This window comes from Vulpes lagopus, chromosome 1 (genome assembly GCF_018345385.1).
Source record: "Vulpes lagopus strain Blue_001 chromosome 1, ASM1834538v1, whole genome shotgun sequence".
Classification (NCBI taxonomy): Eukaryota; Metazoa; Chordata; class Mammalia; order Carnivora; family Canidae; genus Vulpes; species Vulpes lagopus.
In genome coordinates this window covers 70,170,714-70,190,127 of record NC_054824.1, presented here as the reverse complement: position 1 = coordinate 70,190,127, position 19,414 = coordinate 70,170,714, and the positions used below count along the sequence as shown (strand labels likewise).

Here is a 19,414-nt window from a genome sequence, read left to right as displayed (position 1 = left end):
TACTCTTCACGCCTCCACCCCTCCCTGGGTCTCTCTTCTTCCTGCTTCCATCCAGTCCCCTCCTCCCTTTCTCCCAGGGACAACCCCCCCACCCCACCCTCTTCCCAGGAAGTCCGGGTGGGGGTTTCAGAAGAGAGTTAAATGGGGATGGCAGTGGACACTCGATTCCAGGAGTTACGATAAAAGGATTAAGAAGCAAACGCCCAAGCACTCGGGAACAGAACAGAAAGTAGGCGAGCCGGAGACGTGGGTTTCAGGGCTGGACTCCGTGAACCAGAGCTCGGTGGCGACACCGCAGCGGGTCACTCCGAGGCCCGGTACCGGCCTTGTGGTTGTTGGCACTCGGTGCGCTATTAACCAGCGAAGGTAGCTTTCTCTTTCGTCACCTCCCCACCCCCCTTTAAAAAGAAAGATAGAAGGAGCCAAGAGTTTGGAGCCAACTCCTGGAGAGGGAGCGGCTGAACTGATTCGGAAGTTGGATCTCTTTGTACACAGGAATGCGGAGAGAAAAAACAAAACCCACCCCATTGCTTCATTTCCCCTCTAAGCCCAAGCGCCTTCTATTGTGCAATGAAAAGGCTTTTCACGTTGAGAAAAATGAATCCCGATTTGCGCTGCGAAGGAACGAGCGCGCCTCCCGGTGCGAGACGGCTCTCAGCTGGGGCGCTCCCGGCCCTCCGCGCGCTGCTCCAGGTAGAGCCTGCGGGGGCGCTGGACCCCCTCCGCGCGCGCCCGCCCCGGCTCGCTGCGACCGAGGGCCGAGGGCAGGGCCGCCCGGGGAACCCCGAGGGCACAGAGCCCCCACCGCGGCCGGGCCTCCCGGGGATGGCGGTTCCGCGAGTCCGTTTGGGAGCTCGTTGGAGCTGGAACTCCGAAACGGGAAGCCCGCCAGAGCCCAGGACTCCTGGGGCGGCGGGGGCCGGCGGCTCGTTCGCGCCCGGAGGCCCGGCCCCGGACGAGCGAGGGGCGCAGGGCACCGGGAGGCGGGCAGGCGCACATGGGTGCCCGCGGGCCGGCGGCGGCGGGGCGCGGGGGGGCGGGGTGTGGCTTCCCCGCCTCCCGGGCGGGATTTGCATGTGTGTGTGGCGGCCCCAGACTTCCTGCTCCTTCTACGCTGCAGGTACGCGCGGGCCGGGCTGGGCGGGCGCTCCGAGACGCGGGCACCTCCTCGCCCGGACGCCCCCGGCGGCTCCCGGGCCGCGCCGCGCCGCCTTCCGCTCCGGTGGCCGCTGGTCTGCCCCGGCCGCGCCGAGCGCCCCGCTCGCGGGTGGGGGCGCGCCCCTCCGGCCTCCGCGGTCACCGGCGTCCTCTGCACCCAGCCTGGCCCCGCGCCCCAGAGCGCCCGCGCCGCCCCGGGGCCCCGGCGGGCTGCAGCCATGAGCGAGATGTCCAGCTTTCTTCACATCGGGGACATCGTCTCCCTGTACGCCGAGGGCTCCGTCAACGGCTTCATCAGCACTTTGGGGTGAGTGAGCCGAGTCCGAGGGGGCGCGGGCCGGGAGGGGGCCCGGGTGCCTTGTGCGTGCGTCTGCCGCCGCCCCCGGACAGAAGCCCTGGAAGTCCCCAACTTCAAGGAGCGAGGTAACGGCTCGCCTCTCTTTTAGAGAAAGGAAGTGAAATGCTCGCCCAGGTAGAAGTCGGAGCCCTCCGCGGGAGTTGATGGGCGGGGCGCCCCCTCCGCGAAGCCTGCACCCCTGCGCGCTCGCCTGTCTCGGAGCCCGGGGAGAGGCCACTTCCTCTGCAGGTGGTCCCGGGGCGGGGCAGGTGGGCGGCTGGGGCCTGAGTTGGGGAAAGGCATCCGGGCCTGGACGTGACTGGCTCTGGGGGTGGGGCGGAGCTGTGGGGGAAGGCAGGCTCAGCCTGGAGCCCGGAGTCCTCTAGTGACGGTCCGCTCGCACCTTTTCCCTCCGGCTCTCTCCCGCCCTGCCCGCTTTCGTCGGAGCGTCTTCCCCGCCCCCCCTTCCAGGAGTCCCAGGTTCTGGCCGCCCCCCCGCCCGCCCCGCGCCCCGCCTCTCCCTGTTAATTTCCTGCGCGGCTCTCCTGGCGCCCCGGGGTCCCCGGTCCCAGGATCTCCCGGGCACTTTACAAACATTAATTAATTCTGGACGTCACCCCCCGGGGTCTGGATAGCAGGGAATCTCTTCAGATCCCTGGAGAGGTCTAGGCCCGGAGCGGGGCATAGGGCAGGAAAGGAAAGGAATTAGGCAGAGCGAATAGGTCTATTTTCAAAGGAGCAGTTGGGTGAGTCGCTGGAGGTGGGGGTAGCGTGGTTTCTCCGCCTCTCCAGCCAGGCTCCTGGGCAGGGCCTTGCTGTCTCTGTCCCATTTTCATTTCGGGGACTTGTGCTAAATTGTCTCATCCTCCCCACCGCACCCAGCTGTCCTTTAGGATAGACCCATCCTCCTCTGCTCCCCCTACTCTTCAGACCCCAGCCAGCCACCAGGTCCCTCCTCCCTGGAGCCGTTGGAGGACAGCCCTGGAACCCTCCCTCACCCCAGGCCTGGCTCCCCCGAGCCCGGGAAGTGGGAGTCACCTGGCTCTCCTGGTGTCTCCCAGGGTTGTTGGGAGTTTGGCTCTAGTCCCGTTGGAAAGGGGAATCCAACAGGCCTTTGGGGATTGGAGGACTAGCTCGGCCAGCAGGGGATTCTGACTGGGAATTTCAGTATACCTGCCCTCCTTGTCCTGCCACCCTTTTCACGTTTCCTTCCCCTCCCCACTGAGACGTGGATTCCCTAGCCACAGGGCCTCTCCCCCGCACTAGATCGGACAGATGTTGCTCATTTCCCCAGAGGATGGGGCTGGAACCACACGTGAGCAGCATCTGGACAGGCCTCCCCAGAGCACTTGTCCAGGGGTTCCTGACTGCTCCTCTGGCCAGGGCTGTGCTTGCAGCGAGCCTGCACACAGTAGGCACACAGTAAACACCTCTGACAACGCTGGGGGAAGGACAAGCGTGGGGGAAATGGGGGCAGATGGTGGAAGCCCCCCTCCTACTGCCTGAACAGCACTGGGGGCTTTTGGGAAATGATCATCTTCTCCGTTGCTCAGTGCCTGGGTCAGGGCTGGCACAAAGTGGGTGGATTTTTTGTTTTTGTTTACTAATTTATTTATTTGACATCACAGAGGGAGCACAAGCCAGGGGTTGGGGGGTGGAGGCGGCAAGCAGAGGGAGAGGGAGAAGCCGATTCCCCATGGAGCAGGGAGCCAATGCAGGCTTGATCTCACAATCCCAGGACCTTGAAAACATGATCTGAGTAGACACTTAACCACTGAGCCACCCAGGCAGCCCAGAGTAGGCAGTTTTTAAGTACTTGTGAGATCTGACAGAGTCAGGGAAAGCATCCCATTCCACCCTCCACACAAGTCTTATCCCCCCACAAGACATTCTGTTGCCTCCCAACATAGCTTCCTCCTGCCTCTGCTCTTTCTGCCGCACTCCCTCCCTCCCCACTTCCTCAGGGCAGGACCTGGTGACCTCTGATGGCACTTCTACTCCAGGGTGCCTGTTCCCTGTGCAAACATCTCCAACATCTCCATTTGCGCCGATGGATGCCCACCTCCCAGCTTGGTGCTCTCACACCCCAACTGCATTTTTTCCCCCTAACTTAATTTTCTATTTTGTGTTTCCTACCTCCCCTTTCATAGACTCTGCAGCCCTAGGTGACACTACTCTGATTCCTGGAACCTACCCCAGGCTCTAGGTCTCTTTACCTTTGCACCTGTGCTGCCCCCGCCCTTCGGCCAGCCTCCACCTGGGTAAATCTGACCCACCCTCTAAGACCTAGTGCAAAGTGACCTCTTTTGAGCGATTCAGCTCCTCCTCCCACAACCTGGGAGAATTAACCCTTCTTCCTTTGTGCTTTGTGTGGCTTTGCATAGACTCCTCTCCGGTATTGTGTTTCACAATTAGTTGGAGGGTTCTCTGTAGGGCCATCTAATGCTGGGCATTTTGCCGGGATTAACTAATTAATTACACCATTCATCCGCTCAACGTGTCCACAGGCCCCGTACTGGCCACTGAGACTCTGAGGGAGCAGTGGGTCCCACCCTCTGGGAACTTAGAGTCCGTGGGAGAATGGTCTCTAAGCCCTGCTAAGTCCTCACTACTGAAAGTGTAGTCCTCGGTCCAGCAGCCTCACCTAGATGCTAGCTAGAAATACAGCACCGCAGACCTCTGCCCGTCCCGCAGAATCTGTGTGCTGGACCTCGTGGCATTTGGTGCCTTCAACTGTGAGCTGCTTTGCTCTAACTCAAACTCTTTCTGCTCTATCCTCACCGGAATCTATCTTTCTTTCTCCTTCCTTCCTCCCCCCACCCTTTTTTAAAAAAGATTTTATTTATTCATTCATGAGAGAGAGAGAGAGAGAGAGAGGGAGGCAGAGACAGATGGAGAAGCAGGCTCCATGCAAGGAGCCTGATGTGGGACTCGATCCTGAGTCTCCAGGATCATGCTCTGGGCGGAAGGCAGGCGCTAAACCGTTGAGCCACCCAGGGATCCATCCCTCCCTCCCTCCCTCCCTCCCTCCCTCCCTCCCTTCCTTCCTTCTTCCTTCCTTCTTTCTTCTTCCTTTCTTTTTCTTTCTTTCTTCTTTTTCTTTCTCTTTCTTTTCTTTCTTCTTTCTTGAGAGCCAGAGCAGAGTACGAGCAAGCGGAGGGACATGGCAGAGGGAGAACCAGGCTTGATTCAGGGCTGGATCCCCAGGACCCTGAGATCATGACCTGAGCCAAAGGCAGCCATGTAACTGACTGAGCCACCCAGGCGCCCCTCATTAGAATCTTTCTGCTCCTGTCTTCAACTCTGGTCCCCTTTGAAGCCTTCACCCTGGCTCTTGATGCCCATGTCTGTGAACCCTGGAGGCTGATTTGACTGAGTTCCCAGGCTAGCCTAACACTTGATGTCTGAGAAGTGCCCAGTAAAGGCTGGACAAAATGAATTTGTTGAAGACAGGGGCGGTCTTGGTGGGCAGAGGGGCTGGTCAGCTGGGAGGTGGGAAGGGGGGCCTTGGTGGAGGAGGGAGTCTTGGGCAGCCTTCAGATTCTGGCCAGACTCTATGGGGTGAAGTAGAAGAGGTCAATTAGAGCTGCCTGAATAATTAGAGCTCTTGGTGCAGATTGTACATTAACTCTGGGTTGGGAGGATGGGAGGGGTCTGGGCCGTAGATCCTGGAGCAGGTCAAGACCTCAGCAGGGAAGGGAAAGCAGGCCCACGCCTGTTCTTGGCAGGATTGTGTGGCCAGGGCCACTGCCTCACAACTCACCCTGGGTGGAAGGCAGCAGAGGCCAGGGCTGGAGTGACTGAAAAGGAGCAGTGAAAGGTAGAGAATTTATGGTTGTTCCTGGCCAGCAGCTGTGAGGAACTGGTCCTGAGTGTGCAGGGTGGGCCGCTCAGAGTCTGACATCCAGTTTCTTGAAGATCCCTCTGGATGGCCAGAGGGGTGGGCCCCCACCCACAGGGAATCACTTGGGAAGGGTAGGTGAGCTGGGTCTTGAGGCTGAGCTCCTGACATTTGTCAAAGTGCCTTGGAGCACCATCTGGGGGGGTCTCAGGGCCTCTGAACCTGTGTCACCCAGGGCTGGGTGATCACAGGGAGTAGGGTCCAAAGGGGCCTCCCCTTGGGCTTCCCTGTCCACCTTCCAGCCTGATTCACTTCCCCAGGAGGGTGGACACTGGAGGTCAGCACCCTGAAAACACAGAGGTAAATGTGGAAAAAGGCCCAGTTCCCCAGGGTCAGGACCCTTGGGTTGGCAGCCCCAGGGGCCCAGCTTTCCTGGCTTGTCACTAACTCGCTGGGTGACTTTGGCAGGGCACTGCCTTCTCAGAGTGTGTTTCTGTCAGCCTGGATAGCCTCTAAAGGTGCTCTGTTTGCACCTGAGAATCCCCCTGGGTTCTTTAAAAAACGTTTCAGCTTCTGAGTCCCATGTCAGACCAATTGTATCAATGTTTCTAGGGCTGGGATCTGACAGTTGTTGTTGTTGTTGTTGTTTTTTTAACTCCCCAGGGATTTTACCTGGGTGGGGATCCCTGATCTAAGGGCCCTCTTCAGCTGATAGGCTGTGAGGAAGCCTACCTGTTGGATCCACCTGCCCCTTGCTCCAGAGAGCCCATCTCTTAACCCTCTTCAGACTTCAGTAAGTCATTCAACAAACATTAATTGAGCACCTAATTTGTGCCAGACACTGTTCTAGGCACTGGGGAATCAATAGTACCCAAGATAATTCCAGCCTGTTTTAGTCTATACCCTGGGAGAACTGGGTGAGGAGGTCTGGAAAGGCCCTTTCAACCTTAAATCTCTGAGACACATGTAATCCCAGGGGGGAGGGCACTGCCCCTTCCATGCAGACTGCATTTCTGGGGCAACTTTCAGACCTGCCCTTGGCTCTCCTTTAATTGTGATTTCCCTGGGGATACTGGAAGTCCCCCTGTCCTGTGCCCCAGGGAAGGGTCTTGGCCTCAGCTAGGCTGATTCATGTAACTTATTTTTTAAAAATACATATTTTGGGGGGGTACCTGGGTAGTTCAATTGGTTGAGCATCCTACTCTTGATTTCAGCTCAGTTCTTGATCTTAGGGTCCTGAGTTCAAGCCCCATGTTGAGCTCTATGCTGGGCATGGAGCCTACTTAAAACACAAAAACAAAAACACACACTTAAAAGAAATATGTTTTCTTTTTTGTTCAAGAATAATGTATGTCCCATGGAAAAACTGGAAAAACTCAAATAAAAAATTATGTGTGATACTACTGTGACTTACATGAACATTCTGTATATGGATCTTTTAGTCTTCTTTTTTTTTTTTTTAAACTTTCGATCTACACAAACGTTTACAAAATGATGTCAAACTGCACATGTAGATTCGTATTCTGTCATTTTGGGAGGATACATTAAGCTGTATTTTCTAATGCCGACAGGCCATTGTTATGGCTGCACAGCATCGTACGGTATGATTTATCCTAATTAATTCAAGCAACTCTAGTCTTAGGCATTCAGGTTGTTTCTAAATTTTTGCACTATAAACAATCTGCACAGAACATCCTAGTCCATACATGCCCGAACACTTGTCCAGTTATCCTCTCGGGCTAAATTCCCAGCAGTGGAATTCTGAGATCAAAAGGAAGGCCCATCTCTCCCTCATAGGCTCTAACTGTCTCTGTGGTGGTAGAGGTGCTGCAAAGGTGGCCCTGTGCCCCAGGGGGGTTCTGACTCCACTTCAAGGCCTAAATTTGAGAGTGTGGTACTAGGAGGTATGGGGAGAAAGATCAGCCTCCGCCCTTGAAGTTGGATGTGGTGGCTGTGATGGAGAGGGGTGAAGTGAGGAGAGGAGCTGTGTGGGGGTTGCTCGAGGACAGAATAGGCCCTGGGGTTCAGCCGTGGGATGCCAGGGACCCAGGCTGCATCCAATTCCCTGGCCCTAAAGAATCTTGCTGTAGCCACTTCTCATACTCTGCCCTGCCCCACATTCCTGACCCTATATCCCCTTCCCTTCCCAGTGGGGCTGTGGGGTGGGTGGGGCAGTGGCTTGGTTTGGGGGTGGGGTGATGTGCTGGATTTTAAGGTGAAGCCACACCAGCCTTCTGCTCCCAGCTCAGGGGGCGGTTTCTGAGTTTTGATTGCTTCTGAGACTGGGTCCAGAGTCCCTGTAGTCGACCCCAGGCCTGTTGTCCATGCTCCCCCCACCCCCATGTGGAGCTAGGGGCTCCGCCCTGGAAGTGGGGCCTGTGAGAGAGGAGGAGAGGACGTCTGGGAGAGGGGAGTAGGGCAGAGCCCAGATCTCAAATAAGTTTCATCATTGGCCTCTGAGTATGAGCTCTGAGTTGCCCTGAGTGTGTCACATTGGTCACGCTGGCACTGACACCCAGCATTTGCCCCCGACAGTCACAGTTCCCTGCAGTGAAGACCCCTGGGGTAGAGAGGCTAAAGGACTTGCCCCGGGTCACATAGCACGGGTCTGCGGAGAGGACGCCGCAGGGCCTTTCACACCAGTGACTGTGGGCCACAGAGATGAGTCTACGTCTTGACAACTCAGCGAGCCCAGGGTGTGGGTGGAGGCTGGGGCTGGGTAGGGACACTTTGCAGAGGGGTTTCCACTTGGGGAGATAGGCAGGGAGGGAATCTGCAGGGAGCAGAGTAAAATGATCCCGGTGGTGTGTAAATATGGGCATTTGGGGGTTGGCAGGTGGGTAGAGCCAGAAGAGGCAGTGAACATAAATCTCAGGCTCCCCCCCTCCACCGGGGGGTGGGGGTGGGCAGCTGCAGGTGTTGGGGCAGACACCTGTGTGTATTTGGTTCGCAAATCCCTCCCATTACTCAGCGAGCCAGCTAGCACCCCCTTCCTCCAGCCTGCAGGAGTGCTATCCTCTCAGGCTGTGAGTCTAGAAATGGGTGACCAGAGTGATTTAGGTCATGGGAGGCAGAATCAAGTCTGCATCTCCGAGATGCTGTTGCTGATGGTAGTGGGTAGGGGTAGACTTTATTGAGCTCTTATGCGGTGGCTCTGGCCTTTACCTGTCACTTTGGCCCCTCACCACTGGCCTGAGGCATACATATAATTCAAGACACTCAAATGCCCACTACTTAGACTTAATAATTGTCCACATTTTGCCATATATGATGAATCCATTTTTTTTGCCCAAGTATTTTATGGTAAATTACATAATTGCGTGTTTTCACCTCTAAATACTTCATTACACAGCTGCAAGAAATAAGGATATGTTCCTGTGTGACCATAGTACTGGCATCACACCCTTTAATAATTTATCCGATGCCCAGCCTGAACTCAGATGTGCCCCATTGTCCTAGTGTGTCTTTGACCACTGGTTTCTTCCTTTTCTTTCTTTCTTTCATTTTTTTTTTTTTTGACCACTGGTTTCTTTAATTCAGGATCCAGTCAAGGTCCACACGTTATTGGGGCAGCCCGGGTGGCTCAGCGGTTTAGCACCGCCTTCAGCCCAGGGCCTGATCCTGGAGTCCTGGGATTGAGTCCCCTGTCAGGCTCCCTGCATGGAGCCTGCTTCTCCCTCTGCCTGTGTCTCCGACTGTGTCTCTGCCTCTCGCGAGCTCTCTCTCTCTCTCTGTGGGTGTCTCTCATGAATAAATAAATAAAATCTTTATTAAAAAAAAAAGTCCATGTGTTACATTTGATTCTTAGGCCCCCACCTCTTTCTTTGCCATGATGATCCTGAGTTTCTGACAAGACAGGGCTGGTTATGCCATAGACTGTTTCACTCTCTGGATCTGTCAGGGCTGTTTTTGCTGCCCTGTTTCCCAGAGAGCTCTGCGGCAGTCCAGAGCGGGGTGGCGGGGCCTTGGGGCCTGCCTGGCTGAGCCCTGAGGCTTCAGTTACTTTGGTGAGCAGGACAGGCTGAGTCCAGAGAGCAGGAGAAAGGCCTGGTCCTGGCAAGCCCAGGGGATGAGGTGAGTGCCGGCCAGGGGCATGGCTCCTGCTTGCACCTCCTCTGTCCCTTTTCAGCTTCCCCTCATGTCTCTCTAGCTCCCTGTCCCTCTTCTTAGCCTAAGAGGCATATCTTCCCGTGTCCCCAGCAGCACTGTTGAGACCCCAGCCCTTGCCAGAGCCCACCAGTCCTGAGAGCCAGAAACCCAGGCCTGTGGGCAGAAGGTTTGTACATTTAGCCTTGTACATTTAGCCAGGGATCTTTCTTTCTCTTGGGCCAAATATAGTCATTTTTGCCACCTCCATGCATCACTGGAGAGATTCTCGGGGTTCCCTGAGCATGTGGCTTACCTGTCCTTTCTAGATGTAAGCTCTCTGAAGAGAAAGCCTACCTGCCTGCCTATTGGTCCAGAGTCTATCTCTCAGCCTTCGTCGGACTTCATGAAGTCATTCAACAAACATTTATTGATCCATGCTCATTTAAGTTCCATATACTGGCCCCTCTGGCGGCACATGGTGGATCCTTGGTACAGAAAGATTGGGAGAGGTTAAGTAAATGGATGTTTTTGCAGGGATGCAGAAATGAATCTTTTCCCTGATGAGCCAGGGATCCCAGCGAGTGAACCTAGGTTCCTCTCCCAACCTCCTTCCCCACCTCCATCTAGTGGGTGTGACTTTGGGTATTTGGAGAAAGGGACTCCAAGGCCTGTGTCTACCACCAGCCAATCCCAGTATTCTAACAGTGGCTTCTTTGGGAGTGGCCTTCCTTGAGTCTGGCTTAGATTTGTGGGGCAGTGGCCAGTGTCCTGGACTGGAGTCAGAGATCTGGGGTCTGGAACTGGCTATTCCTTTGACTTGTTGTGTGACCTGGTCAGTTTCCCCTCTGTGCCTCAGTTTCCAAGATAGATTGGGGGGGTGCTGTCTATAGAGTCTCTGATTCCCTGTCCTGTGCTGCTCTGAGGGTGGCCATGCTGGTGGGTGCAGGCTTTGATTCAGACTCGTCTGATCGTCTGATCGTCACTTGCTCCACCTCTAGCTCAATTCTTCCTCCTTATCTAATCTTTCCAGACAGCATTGACCTGCCCCACTGCCTTTCCTGTGGCTCCCACCTGGATCTCAAAGTGCAGCCAGGGCAAAATGGGGCCACTCAGGTCACTGGATGCATCTACCTTTCTCTTTTCCCCCAAAACAAGCTCTTGGGGTGCAGACCCCATGGGCATTTCAAGGACGGCACCCTCCTCCACAACTTTGTAGTGCAGACTTGTCAACCATCTCCTTTCAAAGGGTTCAGGGCAGGGCCCCCTGGGTGGCTCAGTGGTTGAATACCTGACTTCAGCCCAGGATCCCGGGATCCTGGGATCGAGTCCCACATCGGGCTCCCTGCCTGGAGCCTGCTTCTCCCTCTGCCTGTGTCTGTGCCTCTCTCTCCCTGTGTCTCTCATGAATAAATAAATAAAATGTTTAAACAAAAAAAAAAAAACCCAAACAACAAAGGGTCCAGGGCAGCCCTGAACACAGGCCTCCTGCCAGGCCCTCCCCACTTACCCTCATCCCACTGCCCACTTTGCTGATGGCCCTGTGTAGTCCAGGATCAAACTGGCTTTGTGCCTCCCAGTGGGTAGAAGGCTCCTAGCAGGCTCTGTCCTCAAAGCTCCCAAGTGTCCTCTGGACAGGCCCTGAGGTGGGTAGATGCAGGGGTCTAGGACATAGTGGCCCCTGTCCTCAGGGCAATCAGCATGGTGGTTATGAGCTTCTTGACTCCACCTCGCCCATAATGGCTTTGTTGTAAGGTTTTGTTGAATGCATGGAGATCTAGCTTGTACATGTGCCATCAACTGACCAGCTCTGTGGGTGGGTGGGTGGGGCTGGGGCTGGTGGTGTGGTGTTGAGTTTTACTCAGTGAACCTCACACTAAACTGTGGTGGGAATAGAATTAGGTATTGGATATAAAAACAGCTTATAAATTGAAACACGTTCAGCACATTGGAAGGTTGGATTTTCTACTGTGGTCGAGGCTGGGGTGCCACCTGCTTTTAGATGAGGGGCGATGTCCGTGGTAGGACCGGGCGGGGAAGTCTGCAGGAGCCTAGGCACGGCCTTGAAGAGGGCAGGACTTGGCAGGACTGGGACAGGGCTTCTGGTGTGCAAACGCCTGGAGGTGGGACCAGGCGGGACGATGAGATCAGCGGCTGGCAGAGGGTGGGAGGTGGCCTTTCCCGGGACCTTGGGCGGAGACCGAGGCTCTGGGGAGGGCTCCGGGGAGGGTGAGGCGCTGGGCACCTTCGCCGGAGAGCTCAGCTCTGGTCCCAGCGCCGGGTGCGCACCCGAGGCCGGGCACCTGTGACCCGGGTCCGGCCAGTTTAATGAATACAGATGCCCCCGGTGGGGGAGAGTGCGGGGTGCGCCCCGGCCGCGGGTGCCGCGGGGCGGGGTGCGGGGTGCGGGGTGCCGGGGGAGAGGCCGGGAAGCGCGGCCGCGGCGCACGTCACCTCCCGCCCCCGCGCGCACTTGCAGTCGAGACAGGCGGGGCGAGGCGGCGGGGCGAGGCGGCGGGGCCACGGCTGCACGTGGGGCGGCGGGTTTCGCCGGGGGGCGGGGCGGGCGGCGCCCAGCGCCCAGCGCCCAGCGGAGCCCGCCTGGCCTCCCCGGCGCGCCCCCTTCTGAGGCGCTCCCGCCCGCAGAGCTTGGCCCGTCCAGTCGCGCGGCCTCGTCCTGGCCCCGTCTCCCTGCAGCCCGGCCTCGTCCTGGCCCCGTCTCCCTGCAGCCCGGCCTCGTCCTGGCCCCGTCTCCCTGCAGCCCGGCCTCGTCCTGGCCCCGTCTCCCTGCAGCCCGGCCTCGTCCTGGCCCCGTCTCCCTGCAGCCCGGCCTCGTCCTGGCCCCGTCTCCCTGCAGCCCGGCCTCGTCCTGGCCCCGTCTCCCTGCAGCCCGGCCTCGTCCTGGCCCCGTCTCCCTGCAGCCCGGCCTCGTCCTGGCCCCGTCTCCCTGCAGCCCGGCCTCGTCCTGGCCCCGTCTCCCTGCAGCCCGGCCTCAGTCCTGGCCCCGTCTCCCTGCAGCCCGGCCTCGTCCTGGCCCCGTCTCCCTGCAGCCCTGCCTCGTCCTGGCCCCGTCTCCCTGCAGCCCGGCCTCAGTCCTGGCCCCGTCTCCCTGCAGCCCGGCCTCGTCCTGGCCCCGTCTCCCTGCAGCCCGGCCTCGTCTTGGCCCCGTCTCCCTGCAGCCCGTCTGATCAGAGCGGCCTGCTCACCCCCGACGGCTTCGCGGGCGCTCGGGGACCTGTGGGACTCTGCACGTCCTGCCAATGGCTTCTCTGCTTGCCGGCCACGGCCACGGGGGGAGCTCCCCTAGGCACCAGGTGGGAAATAAAGCGATGAGCAGGGCAAGGGGCCGCAGCCAGACGCTTGGCTCCTGGGGACGTCCCCAGGCCGCACTGACTGTGCTAGTCCCCCACCGCACGTGGAGGCCGCAAGCTGTGCAACATTGGAACCAGGAGGAACCCCTCAAGTCCCCATCTACTGCCCTTGTTTTCCTGATACCTTCGGGGAACACCCCTGCCTCTTGTGTCCTCCCACTTTGCTTCTTTCCTCTGGTCCCTCCTACACAGTCCCTCAGCTGCGGACCGGAGGGTCCAGGATGGTTTCCTTCCTGACCTTGTTTGAAGCCCTCCTGGAGGCCATGTCCCCCTCCCGATCAATCCCTCCCTTCCCCTGTGTGGTTGCAGCTCGCGCTCCCAAAATATACCATGCTTTGTAGACCACAGTGCACTGCGAGGGGCTGCTTGGAGCCGCCAGGGCTTCAGAAGCCATGCCAGGGTGGGAGGGGACAAGTGGACAGCCGCAGAAGGGCAGGCAGATTTGGGCCGGGGGGTTAGGAAAAGCATGCCAGGCATCTGAATTTTCGTGTGTTCTTCCTGCACGTGTGGCCCAGACAAGGAGTTTCCAGGGCTGCTGTGGAGGGGTCAGGGTAAGGATGGATTTCTCCTTGGTCAGACAAGCTCTGAGGAGGTGGCCTCCCCAAGGCTTGAGCGCTGGACAAGATAGGGGCTGTTATGGGCTACCCCAGCCTGTCCTCAACCACACTCACTTCCATGATGCCCTGTGGCTGTCCAGCACCCTTGGCAGTGCCAGGTCCTAGGCCAGGGCCTCCTCCCATCCCCCATCCAAACATAGCCATTCGGGTTCCCTCCCTTCAGGGCTTTGCTAAGAGACAAGCAGCTAATCTGATTCCCTAATGTCTTACAGGAAACTCTATGAATTATTCAAGGCTCTGTATAGCTCCGGCCTCTTCTTTCGCACCTTCTCTGATTGGCCAAGCTCTGACCTGTTCTTTCCCTGAATTTGGACAAAATCCACAGCTGGTACCACCAGTTGGCACTAATACATATTCTGCATAACATTAACTCTTCTGAGTATGTGACTTGTCTTCCCAAGGAGATTTTTAAACTCCTCGAGTCAGGGACCTACCTTACCTTTTGCTTCTCAAATACTTTCCTCAGCAGCTAGTCAAATGAATTAATTCATTCCATGTTTGCCCTCTCTGTGCCAGGCAGTGGTCTAGATTCTGGGGATACAGCAGGAAGCAAAACAGACACATCCCTGTCCTCATGGATCTTCCATCCCAAGTGTAGGGGTGTTGTAACCAAAATAGATAAGTAAAATATACAACAGGTCAGGTGGTGAGAAATATTATGGGCATAGTGAGGCGGCGGCGGAGAATGAGGAGTGTGAGAAAGAGCAGTTCTGAGTTTTAAAACAGATAGGGAAGGCAGCCCGGTGGCTCAGCGGTTTAGTGCCGCCTTCAGCCCAGGGTGTGATCCTGGAGACCTGGGATCGAGTCCCACATCGGGCTCCCTGCATGGAGCCTGCTTCTCCCTCTGCCTGTGTCTCTGCCTCTCTCTCTCTCTCTCTCTCTCTCTCTCTCTCTCATGAATTAAAAACAAACAAACAAAACAAAACAACAACAACAAAAAAACAGATAGGGAGATGGGTGCCTGGGTGGCTCAGCAGTTTAGCGTCTGCCTTCCACTCAGGGTGTGATCCCAAGGTCCCGGGATCGAGTCCTATATCGGGCTCCCTGCAGGGAGCCTGCTTTTCCCTCTGTCTGTGTCTTTGCCTCTCTCTGTGTCTCTCATGAATAAATAAATAAAATCCTAAAAAAAAAAAAAAATGAAAATGAAATGGTTAGGAAGGGAGGGTGTTCAGGAGAATGGCCATTTGAGTGGGGATCTGAAGGAGGTGAGGGAGGGAGCCAGAAGGGTGTCTGAGGGCAGACAAAAGAACTAGTGCCGAATCTCCTGGAAGGTTTGAGGAACCTAGGGGAGTGTGGGCTGGAGTGAAGTGGGCAGGGGGTAGAGGGAGGGGATGAGGTCAGAGAGGTGAGGGCTGGGTCATGTAGGTTCAGGCCATTGTGAATTCTTGGCTTTTACTCAGATGGGTAGTTCTGGAGGGTTCTGAGCAGAGGATGTTCCTGATTTGACTCACCCTTTAAAGTAAAGGTGTGAGGCATGTGTGTGTGCTGTGTGGAGAACAGGTCTTAGGGAGAAGAGGGGGGCACATCAGGAGGTCAATGAGGAGGCAGTTACTCACATCCAGGTGATAGCTGGTGGGGGCTTGGGTCAGGTGGTGGTGGCAAAGATGAAAAGTGGTCAGATTCCACACAGATCTGGAAGATAGAACCTGCAGGGTTTCCTCCCATATTGGGTGTGAGAGGTGAATGGAAGAGGAGCTAAAGAGTGGCTCAAGGTTTTTTGGCCCCAGCAGTGAGAAGGATGGATTGCCACCAACTGAGATTGGGAGGACTTTAAGAGGAGCCCATTTAGGTGGCAGACGAGGAGCTCAGTTTTGAACCTGTTGAGTCTGAGATCCCCGTGGTCAGCCAAGCAGAGGTGTTAGATGTAGGATCTGGCCTTTGCGGGGGAGATGGATATGGGAGTCATTGATGAGTGTCTGAGTGGTCCTTTGAATCTGTGAGTGTGGCTGAGATGTGCAAGGGTATGCGAGCAGATAGCAGAGGGAAGAGGGCCAAGCTCTGAGCCAGTGCTGCGGGCCAGAGAGAGGGAAGGAGACCAAAGGGTCCTCCTCACAGAACAAGCTGCCTCTCTGCTCCCCATCATTGTGAGGTCCTACACAACATCTGCTCTGACGCTTCTCAGCCGGCTTCAAAACCAACCCTTCTGCTTGCTGGCTGTGTGTCCCTGGCCAGATTGTTTACCTCTCTGTACTCTGGCTTCCCTGCTCACCAAATGGAAATAATAACAAAGTGGATTTAGAAAATTAAATAATGTTATATGAAAACATTAGAAACAAAATCCTGCTTGCTTTCATTATTCTTATTGATGACATAAGTGCTGTTGATGCCAAAGAGAAAAACAGGGTCCTGTCCTCAAGAAGCCCATAGTGTAGACATGGCAACTAGTTGCAGTAGGAAGAGACATGGCAACAGGAGAGGCCAGGACCCGGGCGCCTGGGTGGCTCAGTGGTTGAGCGTCTGCCTTCAGCTCAGGTCATGATCCCGGGGTCCTGGGATCGAGTCCCACATCGGGCTCCCAACAGGGAGCCTGCTTCTCCCTCTGCCTGTGTCTCTGCCTCTCTCTGTGTCTCTCATGAATAAGTGAATAAAATCTTTAAAAAAAGAGAGGGGGGGGGCAGGACCAGGTGCTTCGGGAACATGGAGGAAGGAGGCCCAGCGGGAAGGAGGGCACTGGCACTGGCCAAGGAAGTTTTCACAGACTAGAGGGAGGGTCTGAGTGTGGAAGAATTAAGTGAGGTCTGCTAGGCCTGGGTCTTGGTGGGAAGCCAGGATGGGTTGGGCATGAACAGCATTGTAGGCTGCCACTGCAGAGGTGGTCACCTCTGTAGAGATGAGAGCTCCAGGGACCTTGGGATCAACTGGAGATTTAGCATGGTTGGAGCAAGAAGTTGTGAGGCTAGCTAGGGAATGGATAGAGGTCAGACCACAAAAGACCTTGTTAGCCAACCCAAGGAGGGGAGGAGAAGGAGGTTTTGGAATCAGCTCTTTGACTTCAGGCAAATTATCTCACCTTCAAAGTCAGTTTCCTCCTCTGTTAAATGGTGTTAATGACTAGACCCTGGGAGGAAGTTGGTGAGAATTCATAGGGAACAGTTGTGAAGTGCTGAAATAGACCTGGCCTCTGAAATGGTGGATCGTCATCATCACTGTATCCTAGAGGCTGGGATGGCATTGAAGACTTTCAAATGCAGGAATGGAAGGAAGGGTAGATGGGTGGGTGAGTGAGTGGGTGGATGGATGGATTGGTGGCTGGCTGGATAGATAGATGAGTAGGTGGGTAGATGTCCTCCAGAGATTCAGGATTAATCCCAGTTGTAGTTTAAGGGGGGGAGGGGATTTGGGGCCCTAGGGTAGGCCTATAGGGAGGGAATGGAATGCAGCCTGACTGAGGTTGAGAAAGTGCAAGGTTCATTGTCCTGTCTTGGAGACCAAAGGACCATCCCCCTAGTTTGAGGTCTCATACACTTCTGTTTGTCTATCTCTAGTGTCTCTCTGCCTCTGTTTGTATCCTACTTATTTTTCTGATTCTATTTGTCTTTTCTGTTCTCTGTCTCTCCCTTCTGATCTGTCTGACTTCATCTCCGTCTCTCTTAGCGCCTTTCCCTCTCCTTCCTCCATTACCCACTGCCCTTAGGTCTGGGCAGCAGGGTCTCAGGGCTTTCGCGGGAGTTGCATCTACAGCATGTGGCAGCCCAGGCTGGAGGAGACCCCCCTCACAAGACAGCTCTAGCTCTGTCAGGCAGAGGGGGTGGCCTGGGTGTGTCTCTGTGCTTTTCCTGGGGTTCCCCAGCCCCAGCCCCCAAAGACCTTGCCTTCTAACCTCCGTGGCAGGAAAGGGAAAGCCTTGATGCGTTGGGGGGGGAGTGTGACAGTGATGGAGAGGGATTTTTTGGAGGCTTCCCTGGTGCCCTGGCATCCCCTGCCCTGGGGAGATGGCGTCTTCCCTCCCACTGACCGAGCTGCCTTGTCCCTCAGGTTGGTGGATGACCGCTGTGTGGTGGAGCCGGCCGCGGGGGACCTGGACAACCCACCTAAGAAGTTCCGAGGTGAGACTCCCTCCCCTCCGAGGCTGTAGGTCCTGGACCTGGGACGAGCCCGTTCAACCCCAGCCAGTGCCCCCACGGCCCAGCAGCCCTCATGCTGCTCTCTGTGGAAGCCCCCCATGGTTGTCTAGGGGTCGCCCCCAACTTCTCAAGGGCTTACCCCTTCTGGCAGAGAGCCGTCCTCCCGCAAACTCCCCATCAGCCACAGGCCACCTTTGTCTGCCTGACTGGGCATTTTCTTAGCTGGCGGGGGTGGGGAGAATTTCCTCAGGCTTCAGGAGGCCCAGGGTGAGAGCTCTTCCTGGGGGCTTCTGGTCTCCTCATCTGCCTGGTGAGGTTGTTGGGCCCTTCTCCTGCCCCCTGCTGTGTCCCCAGCCCCATGTGGATGACGCCAGCCCTGGGGGAACTCATGGATCCCGGGCAGGGCCCTGCTGGCTGACATTGGGCAGGGGCCTTCGTTCGCGGGGCCTCCGTGTCCTCCGTGGTCAGTGGGCTCCTCAGCCGCCCCCAGGCCCAAGGGCGCTGAGAGAATTAAATGATATCCTGCTGTCACCGTGCCCAGCCGGGGGGGGGGGGGGGGGGGGGTATTGTTGTGATTGCCTATGAGGCTGAGACAGACAATCAGACGGATCCTGGGCGTGGTGGGCAGGGTGGGAGCAAGCAGGGACATGCCGGGCTGCTGCCACCTTGCCTGCCCACGTGGCTGCTCCTCTGGGGAGAGATTAGCCGGGATTGTCCTCCAGGGGGATGCTGGGAGGAAAGCGGGGTTTAAGATAATCCTGTGGCATCCTTGGCCGTCTGTCTGCTGGGGCCTTGCCCATCCACCGGAGGGTGGAGGAGAGGGAGGGGGACCCTCCTCGCCCGCAGGGGGGCCCTGTACCTGCTGTTCTGCTTCTGCTTTTCTCCCAGGCCTCTGAGTGGGGCTGTGTGGGGGTCTCAGATCAGGCTGTGCCCAGGTGTGTGGGAACCGCCTCTGGCACTGGACAGGCCTCACCACTGAACACGCCTCGGCCCTGCACCATCTGGCCCCGCTGCCCTCCTGCTGTTTTCATGTATCTATCTCTGCACCTTTATACTCGTTCCCTCCGCCTAGAAGGTTCTTTCTCCAAATACTCACCTGGCTTGCAAGGCAGTCTCCTGTCCTCAGTGGGCCCATCCCTGATCACCCCATATAAAATTGCACCCCTGTCTCTCTTCCCTGCTTTCCCTCTCTTCACGGCATGAGTCTGACACACTCCGCGTATTTTAGTTATTTGTTTTCCATCCGTGGAGCTAGAATGTCAGCTCCACCAGAGCAGGTATTCTGGTTGTTTTGTTCACTGTTTCAGTGGGTGGTACACATCTGAGGAATAAATGCAGGCAGCAGCCACTCCTTAGGCTTCCTCCCACCCCTGCCACCTCTCTGAGGCCTGGCTGCTCTAGTTCCCATTGCTGTGATGACCCATCCGGAATCTCTCAGCTGAACCCAGCCTTGAAGGCACTGGGCCCGGGCTTTGGGGATTTCAGGGTGCTTGTGCGGGGTGTCCTGCTTAGAGGCCCAGCTCTGACCATGCCTGCATCTGGGTCCTGATGATTGAGACGGGGCCTGTGTCTCTCCTGGAGGCAGAAGTAGTAGAGCTTTGGGGACGCCTGGGTGGCTCGGAGGTTGAGCATCTGCCCTCGGCTCAGGGTATGATCCCGGGGTCTGGAGATCGAGTCCTGTATCAGGCTCCTCACACACAGCCTGCTACAGGCTTCTCCCTCTGCCTGTGTCTCTGCTTCTCTCTCTCTGTCTCGTGAATAAATAAATAAAGTCTTTAAAAAAAATAGAAGTAGGAGAGCTTTGAAGCCACTGACAGAGGGGCAGATTTCCACTCTAGTTGGGGGATTTAGGTAAATTCTTGGGAAGAAGTTAGTAAGGGTGAGGGTCCCCAGGGTGGGCTGTGCCAGGGCAGAGAGGGGACTGGAAAGGGAAGGTGTGT

At 56.6% G+C, this 19,414-nt stretch overlaps 1 protein-coding gene across 5 annotated transcripts in view; it reads left to right on the top strand.

Annotated features, from left to right (window-relative positions):
• Positions 1-19,414, top strand: part of ITPR3 (inositol 1,4,5-trisphosphate receptor type 3) — a 70,817-nt gene continuing 51,403 nt past the window's right edge. For 2 of the 5 annotated variants that reach the window (XM_041735369.1, XM_041735306.1), the window contains exons 1-2: positions 986-1,465; positions 17,386-17,456. In XM_041735369.1, the coding sequence (XP_041591303.1) occupies positions 1,377-1,465; positions 17,386-17,456 (160 nt within the window). In that variant the 5' untranslated portion in view covers positions 986-1,376. Of the gene's footprint in view, positions 694-984; positions 1,466-1,604; positions 1,745-17,385; positions 17,457-19,414 lie in introns of those variants that run through there. The other 3 variants (XM_041735531.1, XM_041735596.1, XM_041735449.1) reach the window with 3 other exon arrangements.